At 27.0% G+C, this 18,244-nt stretch overlaps 2 protein-coding genes across 3 annotated transcripts; both read right to left on the bottom strand.

The window, feature by feature from the left end:
- Nucleotides 1-50: 50 nt before the first annotated feature.
- Nucleotides 51-11,162, bottom strand: LOC111038523 (collagen type IV alpha-3-binding protein). Of its 2 annotated transcripts, none has more exons than XM_022321661.1 (9): nucleotides 10,729-11,162; nucleotides 10,310-10,649; nucleotides 3,392-3,513; nucleotides 3,181-3,333; nucleotides 1,890-2,090; nucleotides 1,546-1,771; nucleotides 1,277-1,485; nucleotides 959-1,091; nucleotides 51-259 (listed from the first exon to the last, which is right to left on the bottom strand). In XM_022321661.1, the coding sequence occupies exons 1-9, from the start codon at nucleotides 10,951-10,953 to the stop codon at nucleotides 132-134; spliced, it is 1,737 nt and encodes a 578-aa protein (XP_022177353.1). In that variant the 5' UTR covers nucleotides 10,954-11,162; the 3' UTR covers nucleotides 51-131. The 2 variants fall into 2 exon arrangements, with proteins under 2 accessions (XP_022177353.1, XP_022177352.1); XM_022321660.1 differs by having other exon boundaries at nucleotides 3,392-3,516; nucleotides 10,729-11,161.
- Nucleotides 8,817-9,997, bottom strand: LOC111038525. The gene is made up of 2 exons (XM_022321663.1): nucleotides 9,550-9,997; nucleotides 8,817-9,475 (listed from the first exon to the last, which is right to left on the bottom strand). The coding sequence occupies exons 1-2, from the start codon at nucleotides 9,895-9,897 to the stop codon at nucleotides 9,428-9,430; spliced, it is 396 nt and encodes a 131-aa protein (XP_022177355.1). The 5' UTR covers nucleotides 9,898-9,997; the 3' UTR covers nucleotides 8,817-9,427.
- Nucleotides 11,163-18,244: the final 7,082 nt, after the last annotated feature.

The following is an 18,244-nucleotide window of genomic DNA, read 5'->3' as shown; positions in this document are numbered from 1 at the left end:
ATATGAATTCAAATTTAACACAAAACACAGTGAAGGCAAGAATGGAAAAAATTACTAGTAATAAAACAATAAACAAATAAATAAAGAATTTAACCAATTTGCAGAACACAATAGTTCAATGATATGATCGTTCAAAGTTTTATCGGCAAGTTTTTTGTTTTTTCTAATACATAAGCAGTGAAACGTTTTAAAAATTTTGGATATTCTCGTTTATACACTGCCCTGAGAACGGAAGATGGTGCCCAACCGCCAGGATTCACTGTAAAAAAAAACAATTAACACAACTTTATATTAATTGAGTTCAATAGTATACTATGCTGTATTATGGATAAAAAACCAACAATTTAACTTTTCGGCATAATCAAGTTGCAAAGTCTATTATATTGTACAAATTTATATTAGACACTTAAATTATTTAAGGTTAGATGTAAAAACATTTATTACTCCGATTTTTTAAACGACCAAACAGAGCTCATCCTAGTCTCATACTAATTATATTGTATTGTATTATATATATATATAAGAATACTATATAATATGTAACATAAAATGAAGAAATATACATAAACCATTCTACGCCACCATGTAATAAAACTATGTGCCTGCACATAAATTGTCTACATCTTGAGACCAGGAGCCTTTTAGAGGCTAATCTTAACATAGTACGGTTGTATATTAGGCTAGAGTAGTATAATATTTCTTAATTTTGAAGGTTTTTCTAAAACTAATACCAATGAAAAAATCTACGAAATAAATAATTTGTTTATAATTGAATACATATATTTAGATATTCTTGATTTTATACTATAAATTTAAAAATTCTAAAACCTCAAAATATTTTATATAGCCGAAAGTCTTATTAGTAAAATTGGTATTTTTAAATCTTAGCTACAATAATGTTAAATATAACTCTACTGAAATCTATAGTATTGTAAATATAAAATTATTATGTTCTTACCAACAGCACAATAGGTAATTTTACATGTAATATCATCTCGTTTTATCTCACGACCCTTTGCTGCGGGAGATATGATTGTTTGACCCATCAGAATAATAGTCAGATAAATACGAACTTGTTTACCTCCATTAGGCTGAAAATAAATAAAATATGAATATTAACAATTTCAATAATCTACTGAATGTTCTCATAAAATGTATTTACTTTCTAAAATATGATAATAAATTTAGTAATGTAACAAGTTAATACTGATCAAGAACAAAATAAATGAAATACTAATATAACATAAGGAACTTTTTTAATATCTTAATAACATACAGGATGTGATGGTAATTCTACCGAACTGTTGACAGTTGCCCACATGTGAGGACTGTCTTCAGACTTATTCTCTTCATCAGGAACATGTGTAAGATGTGACCAAAACGTAGCATCACGTTGTGCTGCAGGCCAAATGCGTTTGTGTATCTGATGGAATAATATTGTGTCTTCAGCAATTTTATCAATGACATTCATTGTTTCTAATGTACCTGGAGATAATATTTTTTAGCTTTCAGTTATGAAATTTGTAAATTACAATACTATTATACCTTCCCAATCATATCTGTACTCAGGATAAAAAAAGTAATGACACAATTCTCGACCTGTGATTCCTTTCACTTGATGAGTTGCTTTCAGAGGATCAACAACTAATCCATCTTCTTCGACTTCTCTTCGGTACATCTTCATTTCCCCATCTTCGACAAATAATTGCCAAGCTCCTTTGCCAAGGCCCATACGAGCTGATCTAATTTGTTCAGCAACTACTCGTTCGATCTTAACACACACAATTATAGGTAAACTCAATTTCATGGTTGAATTTTAATTTAAAATTTAATACAAAAATAAATAAAATACAATTTTAGAAATGTATAATATCAAACAGTGACCTTACTTCTGGCCAATATGCATGTTTCAAAGAAGCATTTGTGGCAGCAGCTCTTATCAGCTCACCCCAATTGGTTTGAGCTGTTTGAACATTATTTTTAGTACACTGCAGTAACTGATCTTTTCTTTGTTTAGCATCCTCAGCAGAATTATCATTGGATGATTCAACAGCGTCATAAAATTCATCTTCAGCCAAAGTAGAATGTTCCTGCATAGTTGAACAAATAATTTATTAGTGAGCTAAGAAAGCAATAGTTGCAAACAAAATTATCAAAATAATATATGATCAAGCTTTTTAATTTATACTCATAATAGATACTATACTTGAATTTTAATTTAAAACAAGTCACAAAAAACAGTTTTTAATTTGTTCAACAAAAAAATTCATAATTTATAAACTTTTTAAAATAAATAAATAATAATATTGGATTGTCATAATTTTTTGCTTAGAAAGTTGGTACAATAAAAATTAAAAATTTAGCCACATTATTTTTTAATTAATTCTAATGAAGAAATCATTAATACATTATATTATGTTAATCTACATAGTTTATGAATAATAAAATACATAAAAACATAATATTGAAACATTTTTAATGTAAGATATTCATAAATGCATTATTTATAATTTATACACTATCAATATTTTAGATTCTGAATGTATTGGTTGTACATGATATATTATTTTTTGTCTGAGGATACTTTTTATAACAAGAAAAAATGATTCATTTGTTGTTAGTGAAAATTCATTTCAATATTAAATCATAATATTATAAAATTTTACCTTTTTAACAATGGAACTCATAATAAACTTAGCACAAAAACTGGCAACTTAAAAAAATTAAATGATTGAATTTAGTCTATAACATTTAATGCTAAGTCAATGTAAGGTACTGATTAAAAGTAATAACTAATAATTGACTAAAATGTAGAAGTACCAATTCAAAATTGTTTATCTTAATACAATTTCATATCTACTTTTATCATATACATATTGATAATACAATATTTGGACTATGACCAGTTCAGTAAATATGACCTCGTTAAAACATAAGTTCATTATGAACATTTAACAATACATTTATTTTGTAAACATTAGTTGTTATAGATACATTTTTAAATCATTTTTCTAAGTACTTGTAATATTAATATTTATTATGATATTGAATTAATTTACTAATGCCTATTAACTATGATAGGTATATTGTTTGGGAATTTTTACTGATAATGAAATTGGATGATTTATATTGAAATAGTTGAAAAACCTAAACAGATAGTTGATTAATAATTATACATACCGTTAAATCAGCTCCAGCAAGTACCTGGGCTCTTTCTTGATCTGTGAGCCCATCAACTAGAGATAATGTCCGTACTACTTCTTCTAAATCTTTCCGGTTGTTTATTTCTTTTTCCAGCATAGACTCCCAAGCTGTCTCTCTTTGATTCATAACCTGGAAAAATATAGATATTTAAATAATAAGTAAATGCAATTTTCTGTATATTACATACTTCAATACAATGTTTTAAAATTTCTAAGATTCCAGATGACGTGGCTTTAAATGCTACCGCTTCACCTTTGAAATCTAAAGCTTCACATGTATACTTTTGATAGGATTCGTTTTTTGATACACCTTCTAGAAAAAAACAAAATAGACTAAACACTATTGATAAAAAGTATTGGTAACATAAAAAAAACCATTTAAATTAATATAGACAGTTGATACTTGATACACATGTACATATAAATAAGTGCATTACCAAACTAATAAATATTGTTACTTGCTAAGGTTTTAAGTTCAACAAATAGAATAAATAAGTAGGTACCAAATCTTAATGCACATGCCTAAACAAAATGGTTTGAATTGGTTTATGAGTAGAAACGTGTTATAAAATAATTTATAGTAGGTACAATAAAACAAAGTCATCAATTAGTTTTACCAATCACCTAAACATTTGTTTATTTTAAGAAAATATTAAAATTATTTTTGGTAAACATTTTGTTTGAATGCAAGCTGACTCTGAAATTAATACCTAAAAACTTACTATTTATATTCTATAAATTAAAGTAAAACCTCTTAACAATTGTAGTTATTTTTACTAATTTATATAATTTAATTAGAAGTATTTGTTTCATAACAATAACTCATTAATTGTAATAATACGCATTGACCTATATTGTGAAGTTTTTTTAAATTTTTAACCATTTTTAATAATCATAAATATAAGAACACATAATACCTATTACAGTTGTTTATATTCACGTAACAATAATTTAATCAGTTTTTCTACAGGTGACAAATTACAATTATTTAATGTAAAATGTAGATATTATATATATACATTAAATAATATATAATAATAAGGATAAACAGAATTTTAAAAACAAATTATTATTTACTATTTGTATACTAAAACTGAATGCATGAAGTTAAGCAAGAGATTAGACATTTAAAATTAAATGCAATATATTCTTTAAAAATGAATTGTAAACCATACTTAAACTATTGATAACGTGTTTAAAACACCATGGCCAACAGAATGTGTGTGGTAATAATTAGTTAAAAGGTTAAACATGAATATATTATTTATAGACAATATTGTCTGCTAGTTGCTCAGTTATTTATTGAAAATTAAATACACATTCATAAGAATAAAACCACAATATACTTTAAAATGCTACAATACAAACAGGGCCATCCCTAGCGGGGGGAGAGACACCTCTCCACGATTTGGTCAGTTGGCACATTTGATATTTGGCCAAGAAGTCGGCAATTTAACAAAACCTAATAATCTATTAAAGAATTATTATTTATGAGACAAAAGAAAAAATCATTATTTTTCAATGAATAATTTTATTATCGTAGGCTTTTATAAAATATTTTGCATGAATATGTTATAATAAATGTATAATACAAATAATTTATTTTCCGACTACGTGATAACAATTTGTATCATACAAAACAGAAAATTTTAATTTTAATAAGGCAAACCATCATTTAATTAATAAATAAATAGGTCGTTAAATTTAATGTAATATAAAACCCAACTAAATATTGAAAAGTTAGGTAACATTTGAATATTTAGATTGTCATGTTTCTAAAACCATAGTAATGGTGAGAACAATTTATTATTTTACCTGAATCTGTGAGCAATAATAATGAATAAAAAGATGTTTAAGAAAGAACTTCTAATAAACTAAATGACATATTAAATACCAGTTAATATTATTAAGAATTATGTCACCAGAACGGCCTCTTAAGAGCAATACTAACGACAGTTTTTACCTACACAACTAAGGCTTAACCTATCTAATCTATTCATATTTCATTACACACGTTTTCAGTAACTGAATAACCAGATTTCTTTCAGTTGCAGTAGGACTCTTAAAATAAAATATTTTTAAAAAAATCAACAATCATACATACTTATTTAAAATGAAAATAATGAGCAATGTTTTTATTTATCTTCAGTGCAACAATACAGTTGTATTTAAATTAATTTATGTTACTAAATAACATTTAAAAAAAAAATGGGTAGGTATGTAAATAAACCATATTTACATATCTAACATTATACACAACACAATTTATCTACATGACAAATACTATTGTCTATTGTTGTATTGAGCTCAACACCTCCAACTTAAAAGGTCACAAATAAAAATGTAACTGAAATATGTTGTTTGATAATGGATAATTGTTTGACTAGGTATTAACTATTGAAAAGTATTTAATAGTATATAACATGAAATTAAATACCATTAACTGTACACAAAAATATTATACGGTATCAATAATATAACTTATAAGTACTTCTGATCAATGACGACAATGCAATACCTACATCAGTTAATAATTCTACTGAATGTTTAATTTTATGCAAAATAATATCATAATAACCTTTTTATTAGGCTCTACAATATTAAGTGATTATTTATTACATAATAATTTAAGAAACGCTTATTTTAGATTCTAAACCAAGCATTATTTTGTTTTTAAAATTATGTTTTATGCTATGAACTATTTTTTGAATAGATGATAATATACTGTAACACATTAAAATATAAAAAATCAGAGCATGAACAGTACTTTACACCATTAAGGTTATTTAACAATTTCCTTAATAGATTGTCTAAGCTTAAGAAATAACAATTTATAAGTATAACCATTTTTTGAAGAAGTGGAAGTTATCACTGTTTTAATTTAAAACTAATCAAAAGCATTTTTTAACTTTTAAACTCAAATAGTATATATTATTATATACTATTATATACATAATTATAACAATTACCCTCAGCATAAAGTATTAAATAAACATAATATTAAAATTAGAGAATTTACTTAAACGATTACAGTGAATTATAAATCAAATATACGAAGTATTATATTTTATAATCAATGCTATGGTTGGTAATATTAACTGAATAAAATTAAAAATTTTAAATATATTAAGAAATAATTATTTACTTTTTAATTGTAAACATCCGTTAGGTTTCTACTAGTATAATTTATTTGGCATAATATCATATAAATATAGTGGCTGTCATAATTAATGATAGGTATCCAAAGTCTACTCTTTGATTACCTCATTTGATCATGTTAATTATATATGTGTACACAATATACATAGTAAATTAATAGGCATACACTTAGTACATTTAATGTAGTATATTTTACTTTTAAGATACATAGGTAAAATTTTGTACGTTGTATTTATATTTTAACTATGTATTTTTTTTTTTAAATTATTAAACATTTCTTGTTACATCATATTTTACAAACACCTCTGTGTATATGAACAATTTTCAATAAATAACTATCGTATTCAAAATATTTTAATTTGGTATGCAGCTTTTAAACACTACATTAAAATTATATCAGAAATGTGATGTTCATGTCTTATTACATACCTATTAAAAATAATTTGTATCACCATACATTACCTATTAATAAAAAAAAAAAAATGAAACTACATTATAGAAATTAAAACAATAGATATAAGGTATGTACAAATTTATTTTCTTAAGGATAATTGATTTATTTGTTATACATACAATTTATTATTTACACTCTTCAATTATTATTAACTATCATCAAAAAATACTAAAATACAAACAAGTATTACCTATGTTAATATTTTATGTTCAATGGCAGGATAAAAAATATGTAATAACACTATTCATTTATATGATAAGATTTGACAAATGTATATGTATAAATATTTGAGTATGAATAACTTTAAATTTACAAAGCATAGTGCATTGAAAAAAATTATATAAATTTACATTGGTGATTTAATTTGAATTCATATTAGTAATTTCAACTACAAAAATAAAGTTGGTGTTCATTATTTAGTAAAATTTTATTTAAATGTTTAATACTTTATACTCCTAACCCTATTAATTAAATAGGTAGGTGATTTGTACACATTTTTAATCACCAATGATTCAGACATTAGAGTTCTGATAAATTAGACATCTGATAAGTAATTAAATTAATAATGATTGTTAAATAAAGTTAATATATAACTCTGGTGGAAATTTTTTTTAAACTAATATATTTTAATACACAACATAATAATGATAATATTATTACAGTTCCTGTAATATACTCTTACTAGTGGGGAAACAAATTTTAAAGCAGTTGGTGCTGGTGTGGGGGACTTAGTTACAACTTTAGTTTTAGCACACATGTTTGTGCGCTACAAGTGACACAATTGTTTCACTAAACGTAGAATAGGCTGCAGGCAGGTGGAATACTAATTATATACTCATTCTAGAATGTACTATACCCACACATTAGTCAACTGTACATAGGTGTTGATGGGTGAACACAATAACAAATTATTTTACATACTTACTTTATTATTATATTCTAGAATTCAAAATACTTATAAACTTAATAAAATGTTAATAATTACTCTATTTTTTGTTTTTAAAATTGATTCTATTTCTAAAAATTTGAATGGAGAAGACTTATGCAACACAAATCAAACTATAGAAATAAAGAATCAAAGGAATCTATTAGAAAAGGAATTGAGATTTTTGTAATTTAACTGCTTATCAAGTAGACATATAATTTTTTGATTACATTGAACATAATATGATACCTATAACTAATTTCAAATTTCTGAAGTAAGTAAGATTTTATAATTTCTAAAAATGTTACATCATGTTTTTTATATTATCAAAATAGGTTTTATAGATTCTTTTATTGTGCATAAAATCTCTACATAATTTGGATTAATACTATGAAAATATAATTTAATTTTGTTAAAATAAGCAGCAATCACTTTAATATTTTTTATATAATATGTCAATTTTAATCAATACCATAACTTATAAGGTACTTAAGTTCAACTATGTGTCTTTTAAAAAACCCATGGTTTAGTTCAAGGGGTGATAAACATCACGGCTTATCTGTTCAACGTTAACTTCAAATATATAATACGATCATTAATACATATTAGTCACTGACAATACAATGTCATAAGCATAAGTTCTTAGCATTAGTTATACCATCCACACAAAAAAAAAGGTTCCCACTTCATTTCAAATTTGAAGAATATTTTGCCAACTTGTATTAAGAGGACGCCACACCCGTATGTGTTGTCTCTGTCTTAAAAACGCATAACATACCAAATTCATGCTCAGCAGTTCAAGTTGTATGCCATTAGCTTAAAAATTAGAGTGAATCGACCTTTTTTGAAACTTGATGGTAAGAACTTTATCTGTGTTTTGGATGGAAGTTTTTTTAAGATAATTCAGTTTTTAAGAGAGATATGCTTGCATAATAAATGTAAACTAAAAATGCTCATAACTCTATTAAAAACTTAATTATTGGAAAAAAACGTCCAACAAAACACAGATAAAGTTCTTACCACCAAGTTTTATAATAGGTCGATTAACTCTAATTTTTAAGCTAACGGTATAAAACGTGTGAACTGCTGAGCGTAAATTTGATATGTTAAACGTTTGTAAGACGGAAACAACACATGCGGGTGAGGTGTCCTCTTAATACCAAGTCATATAATATTATTAAGATAATTTTTGGCAAGCCAAGAGGTATTCATGATACTTTAATGCTTTTAGTTCATTTTAAATCTAATTTCAAATATAATGATAATTTATTAACTTCATATATTAATATAATTAAAATATTGTTAATAATTTTTATTATACTTCATTTAAGTTAAGAAAACTTCTTCTGTGGCCAACTTGTGAATTTTCACTACACATATCAAGCGTCAGGCATACAGGTGATAGACATATGACACCCACACATCTATTAAATTATTTTGTAATTCATATGATATAAATATACCGCTTTTGAACTACCATTGTTAAAACGGGTACACTAACTTGAGCTACATCAAACGAACTGGCGGTTGGTAACCTCGACCAATTGAAACGGTGTAATTTAGGTTAAGTTCACATATAAAAACCGGATTCCTACAAGTATAGGAATTGTACGCCAAATAAATGTGAGGTACTGCTGTAAAATACCTCACAGTCTGCAGTCACCAACTTCTAATTCGTTTGACTATTTAATAGCGGGTGGATTTGGCAATCCAAATCTCAGCATTATACAAAATCTACAAAATTAAGAAATATTTTATAAATAGTCTAGTAGTAAATAGTTAGCATAACAACAATATAAGAAACGCACATTTTGGTATACTCCAACTACCCAGAGAGCGCTACTCGCAGTGACCAACATTTTTCCGTTCTCTTGCATTCTCACCACTAAATTTGAACTCTGACCGCCACCATTGCCGGTGTGAGTGGAGGATTTTACAGCAGTGAGTAGATAGTAGAGTTGGAGAAATTGGGGCACAAAACCGCAAAACTCGGGTATTTGGATGCGCCAAGGAGTAGCATTCTCTCGGTGGCTAGAGTATACACATTTGTTTTGGGTAATAAAAATAAATAATTCGATAAACTTCATAATAATGTACCAGCTATTTAATTTACTATAATCAGGAACTATTTCTTGAAACAAATACCTTTTATCCATTATATTAATACGTGATAACCATTTTGCCGTATACTTTTTTTATTCAGTGACATTCAATTTCAAAGAAAAATGTAGGTATAAAACTTGTTAAAAAAATCATAATTTTATCATACTTGAACTTAAATTGTCATTTAATAAATAATTATTTAAAAAAACAATAGGTTATTACTTTATATTTATCAAACTTGATTCATTTCAATGTAAAACAACATTTTAAGTTATAATGAGGCCTAACCTGACTAATTAGTTTAAATATTGTTTAGGTAGGCACGTTAATTATCTATCTTATTTAATAACATAACAACAGATATTATAAGAAAAATTGTTTTGATTCTTAATCTAAAATTGTTTTGAATAGGTAATATATAGGTATTTACATTTTGTATGGAAAAATTGTAAATAGAATATTTACCGTTTGAAGAGGCAAATTCTGATAAACATGTATCGAAATACATCTGAAGTCGGTCAATCTGGTTGATTAAAATACCCCTAAATGCCACAAGTTCATTGAGTTTATCTTGTAAGCCTTTATTCTTCTTAAACACCGGTGACATGGTTGACATATTACTGGATAATATAGAAAGTGAACTGCCATTGCGCTTCAGATTATTTTCACTGCCGTACCCAGATTCAGCTTTAAGCGAATCTATGACATCTATCCAATGATTTTTAGTTGATGATGAGTCAGCTCGCAAATACCAAGCACAATCGTTTAGTGACACATCAAAACGACAATCATCTACTTCGTGCACCTATAAAATTAAACTACTATATAATTACAGAAATTATAAAAACTAAAAACTAAACACTATTCAATATCAGTTATCATGCCTTGACAGTTGCTTTTAGTAGACTTATTGCACCACGGCATCCGCACTCGGTTTCCGATTGTGATTTGAAGTACAATAACGTTCCGTTCTTCAGAACAAAATAGCGCTTTTGCCAGCCGTGTAAGAAGTTGGTCCACTTATTCAGGTACCCTTGCAGTTCAATTCTGACTCGATCTTGGGTGTCCTCGTCGTCTTCGTTGATCTGGGCTATCGGACACTCTGCCATCACACTGGCTCAGTTTACTTTGTACGATCGCTATAAGTACATTTCTTCCGAATACACGTTCAACTATTATAGACTACCGTCGTTCAACGAGCATTAATTGTACAACCACGCCTATACAATGATTGAGTTGTATAATAGTCTATTAAAATCACTTGAACACCACAATAAAAACGTAATTTTGGTAATTGAAAATAATATTATTATTGAATTCTTTATCATGTTTATCACTACCTCAGTGAGTATTTCCGATAATAATTTGTTCCAATCATGGGCAGCGACAGTGCATCCTCAATAGACGGCGAAATATAGTCGCGTACAAGTCACCACCCTTTGGGCACAGAATTTCTCCATTGCCAGTCTTGTTAAGTACTAAGCTGCAACGCCGTAACTAAAAATTAATTTCGGGGGGAGGGGGGGGGGAGATTTTAGTAATAACCTAGATTTATCTAGACTCTACCTACCTATTTTTTTATAGTACTTGAGTAAAAGTTAAAAGGATCCCAATACTTTTTGTTATGTTCATGTACAATGTTGGATGTACTATGTACCTGCCCAAATATTTTTTAATTAAATAATTTTGAAAAATTAGGCATTTTAAATAGGTACTTCTCTCAAAGTAGGTATCTGCTTATTTATTATTTTAAACAATGAAATGCTTTTTGTTTTTAGTTAATATATTTTATATTTTCAATTCAATCACGTAAAATAAAATAAAAAAATGGAGTAAAATTATCTATGAAATTAATGTGAAACATAAAAATTCTAAAAGAAATTTGGTGCAATTGATTTATAAAGTAGGTAAAATAAATTGTATGCATGAACAATTTGAAGGAGAAACCAAAAAAATTAAATATATATATATATACAATATTATACATACTAAACCTATACCTGTGTCTATAGTTAAAATAATCTGTATTTTGTACCTACCCAATTACTTTTTTCACTGAGTAGCCGAGTAGGTACCTATTTAAATACTGTTCAAAATATTTAACAACATTTTATTTGCAATAATTTATACTTTATAACAAACAACTTATACAAATATACTATATAAGGCGTAAATACTCCTGAACATTTCATATATACTCCTAAATCTCATACAAACTTCCCTAAATCCGCCTTAAATTCCAATAACGGTAAACCATCATAATTCCGAAACTACTTCCTATAATTATAACCATTCCCACTTATCTCCTAATATAGAAACTTTATTTACATTTTTTATTACCGAATTCACTGCAATCATAAAACCCCTCCTGTCTCTCCTAACGGCTTTATTAAATAAAGGTCATTTGTAATTCCATATAGTGTTATCGTCAATATAATTACCTAATTATCTAAATTATGTTATAATTAAGTTATTATCTATTGTAAACCTACTAAATCTTATCTATATTATATATATATTGTAATAATTGTCGAACTATAATAGTATAATATACTGGAAGTTCTAAAAATAAAAAATTAAATCAAAAAAAAAAGGTTTAAATGCTTGCTGAACTAGGTACTTAAATTTTGGTTTAGCTCTCAAAAGTTTGGTCGATTTACATTATAAAAATCACTTAGTGGAACGACATATTCCAAATGTATGATGATTGGTGGAATCCCCCACCCTCCAGTCACCACTAACTTAAAGTTAAATCTCTATTTCTGACACGCGTACCTTTATTATTACCTAATTGAGTTTTACACGAACATTATTCTGTTTAAATTTATTGTAAGTAGATATAATAAAGACTGAATTAAAATTTAGTGTTGGTTATGGTATAAACAACATATAGGTAGGTATTAGTATTAAACTATAGTGTAATAACTAATAAGGGTTTACCTACATTTAATTATACCTATATAATAATAAATAGTAATAGAATAGGTAGGTAACCCAACGAATAGGTTTTGTTCTTAAATTATTTCACACATAGACTCACAGTGAGTATCTATAATAATCAATAACCAATGTGGCAATGTTATGTAGGAACGTAATTACATTTCGAACATTTGTAAGTATGCAATTTAAATTGTTTTCTGTTATATATTATATTATTGAAATGTTCAAAATAAAGTTCAATCAAAACGTCAACGACATAATACAAATATTGATTAATATAGACTCTTCATATAGAAGAGTATTTCCTATAGAAATTATATTGTATACCTACCTAGTACCTACAACCTACTTACCTACCTACTGGCTACTGAGCTATAAACGCACGAATATGGAATAACTAAGATAGGGAGTGGAATAAAGGGAGAGAATAAGAGGGAGCAATATAGACAGAGCTTTGACACTAAGAGTCGTTGCATATTAATGACAACATTATCATCACTGATGAATTTAACGACTATAAATTATCAATATTAATTATATTAAACAGACTTGCTGCAAAAGAGCCAGGATGGTAAACGTCGTATAAATAACACATACACGTAAGTGTACATAGGTATAACATCCACAATAATAATATTAATAAACTATTATATTATTATATATTATATAATTTCATTGTGTGAAAATGTCTATTATTTCTACATCCTAAAGAGCTGTCGCTGGTATATTTTTATGTTTATATTTTATTCAACACCGAAAAATCCTTAATGGTAAATCGTTTCCGTACAACACAAATAAACATGAATATAGGAAATGGGAAAATAATTGCCACCTTTAAAGGGAAACACCTTTTTAGACCCAATCCTTAACGCGATTGCATATCTGATTCAAAATAATATCAAAAATAAAAACATTTAACCTAAAAATGTAAGTTGAATAATACCACCGAAACAATACATTACACACAATCAATTTTGGATTTCAAGGAATTAGGTATTACTGTATTAGTTTAAATGTCTGTACCCACAAATAATTTTTTTATGAAATAATAAGTAAATGTTCTTTTACTTGTTAAATATTACTGATGACTGGTTATTGGTTGATAAAATTAGTAGATTCGATAGGGGAATTATTGATTCCGCCGAAACTACCTGTTTAGAAAAAAGGTTTATATCGATTCCGCCGGCTATTAATTCCGCCGGCTACTGTTTAAAATATCTACATATCGATTCCGCCTGCTACTGCTTATCCCTCCCTTATAAAATATGTATTTTAAAATATACAGTCCTACATAATAATATTATGCTATATTATTAAACATTATTATTAATTAATTATTATTAATAAAATGTATAAAATTATAATAATTGTATAAGAATTCAAAACAAAAATGTATAGTCTATAATTATTATACGTGTATGTAAATATTTTTTAAAACGTATACCTACCTAGTCTAAATAGTAAATTGTATTAGTGTACATATTGCTATAACGTATTACGCTACATATAAAATGTCAATTATGATTCTGACTGAAAAGACTATGTCAAGTATTTAGATGCTTTTAAATGGCAATGTGTAAAAAAAAAGTGTACTGCAAAAATTTATGTGAATCAAGCAACGAATAAAATACTGAAAGATGAAAGTATTCATAATGTCAACCATAGCGAAGAAACTGCAAGTATTTTAAAAAAATCATTTTCAAATGGACTTTTAGTTTTGAATTATGCAATTATTATCATTTTATACAATTATTATCCGGCGGAATTAATAGCCGGCGGAATCGATGTGTAGATATTTTAAACAGTAGCCGGCGGAATTAATAGCCGGCGGAATTGATATAAAATCGGCGGAATCGATATACGCCCGATTCGATAGGTACCTAACATATAAATTAGTTCAAGTATAAAAGTCGCAGGTAAACATGAACAAAATTCATCGATTTCGCGCCAATTTTAATAGTTTGGTACTTACTTGTAATTTGCTCCAATAATAGACCTAGTGCATATAAGTGATAATGTAATCTGTTCCAAAATGTACAAAACAATATGTAATTTGTGCCACATCTAAGATCTAAATACTAACTTCTAATCTGTATCACACATTAAATTTAAATTTTTTAAATTTATCCAATGCATTTGCAGAGCACACATCAGTTATACAACATGCAACACGAATTATACTTTACACATGGACTATTTTAATAACACGAACAATATTGGATAATGAATTATAATATTCCTGGATTTTACTTATTTTATTATTAACTAAAATATTATAAATTTATACATACAAAGAATGTATACCTACCTACAGCAGGCTGCGATTACAATTGGCTTACTTTTTTATTTTATATTATTTTATCTACATTTAAATAATTCTTTTAAAATTAACTTAATTGATAAATAATTTAAAATAAACATTAATTCGTTCGAACAAAAAAAAAAATTATTATTTTTGTCACTTGGTGAGGTGGAGTCGTACGCTCAATCTATTGGAACACTCTTGAGTGTACGTACCAGCCGACGTTACTAGTTCCCTGATGGGTGACCACCCGGGTTTTCAGCAACACATCCTTGCCACATTTACACAAACACGTGTTATAATTAAATAATTGTATCAACATACAAACCTACTAAACCTATAGAAAAAAACTCCCTACCGTACCACCCCACACCCAATGGCCTTTGTTGCCGGGGGTTCCTCCTAATAAACATAAAATAATAAAAATAAAAATATTATTAATTATTATTTTTTTTTTAGTGGCCCAAATTACAATTTGTATAAGATAAAAATAACGCAAATGACAATGTTTGTAGGTACAATATTACACAGCCTACAGAATTCTAGCTCTTTCATTTAGTTTTACGGGGTACATATTACCTAAACTAATTTTTAGATTTAGTTAATTTTTTCTTTTGCCACAATACATACCTTCGCCCATCGTTTATTTTTATTGAATTTTTAGTAAGTAGGAACGAATAACGATCTTATTTTAAAACAAGGAACAACCATTACTAAACTAAAATAATACTTGTAATAGCACCCATTTTATTACCTATGTAACTTATCCTTAGTACTTATAAAAATCATTTTAATTATCACTTTATAGTTTATAATGTTAAAACTATTATTGTAAACGGTAAATATCCCTAGATTTAGATAGCCTTAGGCTAGGAATGTCTTATGTTAATAAAAAAAAAAAAAAAATTACTAAACTCAGATAAAGGTACATAAACATAAGGTGAGATATTGGGGTATAAAGATATATATTTCACGTTTAGGAATTAGTTGGATTATTTATAAAATTGGTATACATTTAGATTTATAGTTGCTAACTACCTATAAATCTAAATATTGTGTAGCCGAATACGTTCCTAATATATTATTTATTTTTTAATTTATTTCTTTACAATCAAGTACTTAAGTAGTTATTTAATTTATGTTAATATAATTTTATCACAAGCCATATGGTTTACTATATTAGGTGCATATTTTCAATGTTGTATCTATTCGATTATATATTGATGTACAAAAATGAAAAATACAACACGGTAGTACAGAATAATGTGTTAAAGTTGAATGTACACTAGCTACTTCGTGTAGAGATGAAATACAAATCCTGGGAATATTTCATACATCCCATGTTTGATCACTATGACGTCTAAGTTGGAAATTATTTTAATATCGGCAGGATTTAAAAAAAACAAATTAGGGTGATTACTTATTACGATAAATATTAAAAATATTTTGAAAAGCATTCTTTACAAACTCTACGCATAGGTATATACAGTCAATATTTAGTCATAAAAAATATGAGTAGTTAAAAATTACAATAAACTAGCTTGTGCCGAGGTGAACGAATGAAGACCAGCAAAATATTTAGGTAGCTACACCCAAATATCCAATCACTGAAAAGTATATGCATATTCTATTTTTGTATTTTGCATCCTCCGAATATCAAAATTTAAAATTCAATCATTGAAATATAAAACAATATAGATTATCTGTACTATAAGTATAAATCCATAATTCATTAATAATTGTGATTTTTGGTTATAGGCAATATCGTCGGTTATCCTCCTCCAGTCATTAATAGTCCAAATATTATATTGTCGCTAATAATTATTATGTGTAACAAAAATATTATATAGGTACTAGGTAGTATGATATATTTTCCCCACTTATATTATAAAATATGTATATTATGTTTTCATTATTTATTTATATTATGTCCAAAGCCAAACATATAGGTTGGTAAGCTATATGACAACACAACATGTCCGTTAAAATAAACACAAATATACCAAACAAGGGATATCTATCAAGCACCGATGGTGATGATAATTGTAATACTCCAACGTGTGATTATAAATTATAAATACTCCGTATATCTGTGATTCGTACAAAATATACAGACTGAATCAAATAAATCACTTTAAAGGTATTAATTTTCACTACCTATGATAAAATATAGGTACGATTATGGGAAAATACTGACACAAAACTCCAATCTTATCCTGCAGAGTACCTGAGATGTAACTTATTAATACTATGTTCGTGTTTGATTTTAATTGTTCATACAATACATTATATAATATAATATCATTACGTAAATCAGGGGCGTATTTAAAGGGTAGAAATCATGGAGCCCGTTCTCCACCCATTCAATGTATTTTACTTCTTATTCAAGCATACTGTTCTAAAATTTTAAAAATATGAGTCGTAAATGATGTAGAACGCCATGATATAGACGTTATTATTTAAGTTTAGTTATTAATGATCACCAATGGGTATTGGCGAGTAGAAGTTATAATTTAAATTTTTTTAAACTAACTAAAAATAAAAAAAGGTTGAATATGATAATTTCTTTTTGAAAAAAAAAATTAAATACGCTTTAAAATGTATTTATTTAGAAGATCTTTTAAAAAATAAAAATAAAAAATATTATATTATACTTGTAGCACACGATTCTAATAATTATGGTGAAAAAAATTGAAAAAAAAATGATTAGAACAAGTTGCTTAATTTTATCAGATATTCCTATTACACACTTACACCATATATCTAGGTATAGGTATACGATATAGGCTTGCGCCTCCTTTATTTTCAGGGTGGCTTTTATATTTTTTGACCACTCAAACCAATACAAAACCACCCTTAAAAAAAATAAACATACAAAACATAGTTATAGCACACCTGCAATCACGACGTTTTTATGATCAAATTGACGTAAGTGCCTGTCACCTAAGTACCCAGCCACAGGTGTGGCTACAGCCCTATAAGCCACACCCTAAAGCACACCTATGGTATAGGCATAGAGAACGATATAGGATAGAGATAGGTAATACACTATAATATTCAATCACAAAACAAAAGACATTTTTCTTTTTCAATATATATACATTATACACTCAAAAATCAAAATACAATTTTTATCTATGCAATCTTCGATTGAATGA

The sequence above is a fragment of the Myzus persicae genome, unplaced genomic scaffold (assembly GCF_001856785.1).
Source record: "Myzus persicae strain clone G006 unplaced genomic scaffold, MPER_G0061.0, whole genome shotgun sequence".
Classification (NCBI taxonomy): domain Eukaryota; kingdom Metazoa; phylum Arthropoda; class Insecta; order Hemiptera; family Aphididae; genus Myzus; species Myzus persicae.
Note: the sequence above shows the minus strand (reverse complement) of the source record. Positions and strands in the feature narration are given on the sequence as shown.

What these genes read in the sequence shown, in the direction of transcription:
- LOC111038525 (XM_022321663.1), bottom strand. Translation starts at nt 9,897, where the DNA reads ATGGATAAAAGGTATTTGTTTCAAGAAATAGTTCCTGATTATAGTAAA. An exon ending in TAGTTGGAGTATACCAAAAT is followed by an intron (nt 9,476 to 9,549) that starts GTGCGTTTCTTA and finishes TTAATTTTGTAG; the next exon opens with ATTTTGTATAATGCTGAGAT.
- LOC111038523 (XM_022321660.1), bottom strand. Translation starts at nt 10,953, where the DNA reads ATGGCAGAGTGTCCGATAGCCCAGATCAACGAAGACGACGAGGACACC. An exon ending in TTGCTGGAGCTGATTTAACG is followed by an intron (nt 2,091 to 3,180) that starts GTATGTATAATT and finishes TCAACTATGCAG; the next exon opens with GAACATTCTACTTTGGCTGA. An exon ending in AACATGCATATTGGCCAGAA is followed by an intron (nt 1,772 to 1,889) that starts GTAAGGTCACTG and finishes GTGTGTGTTAAG; the next exon opens with ATCGAACGAGTAGTTGCTGA.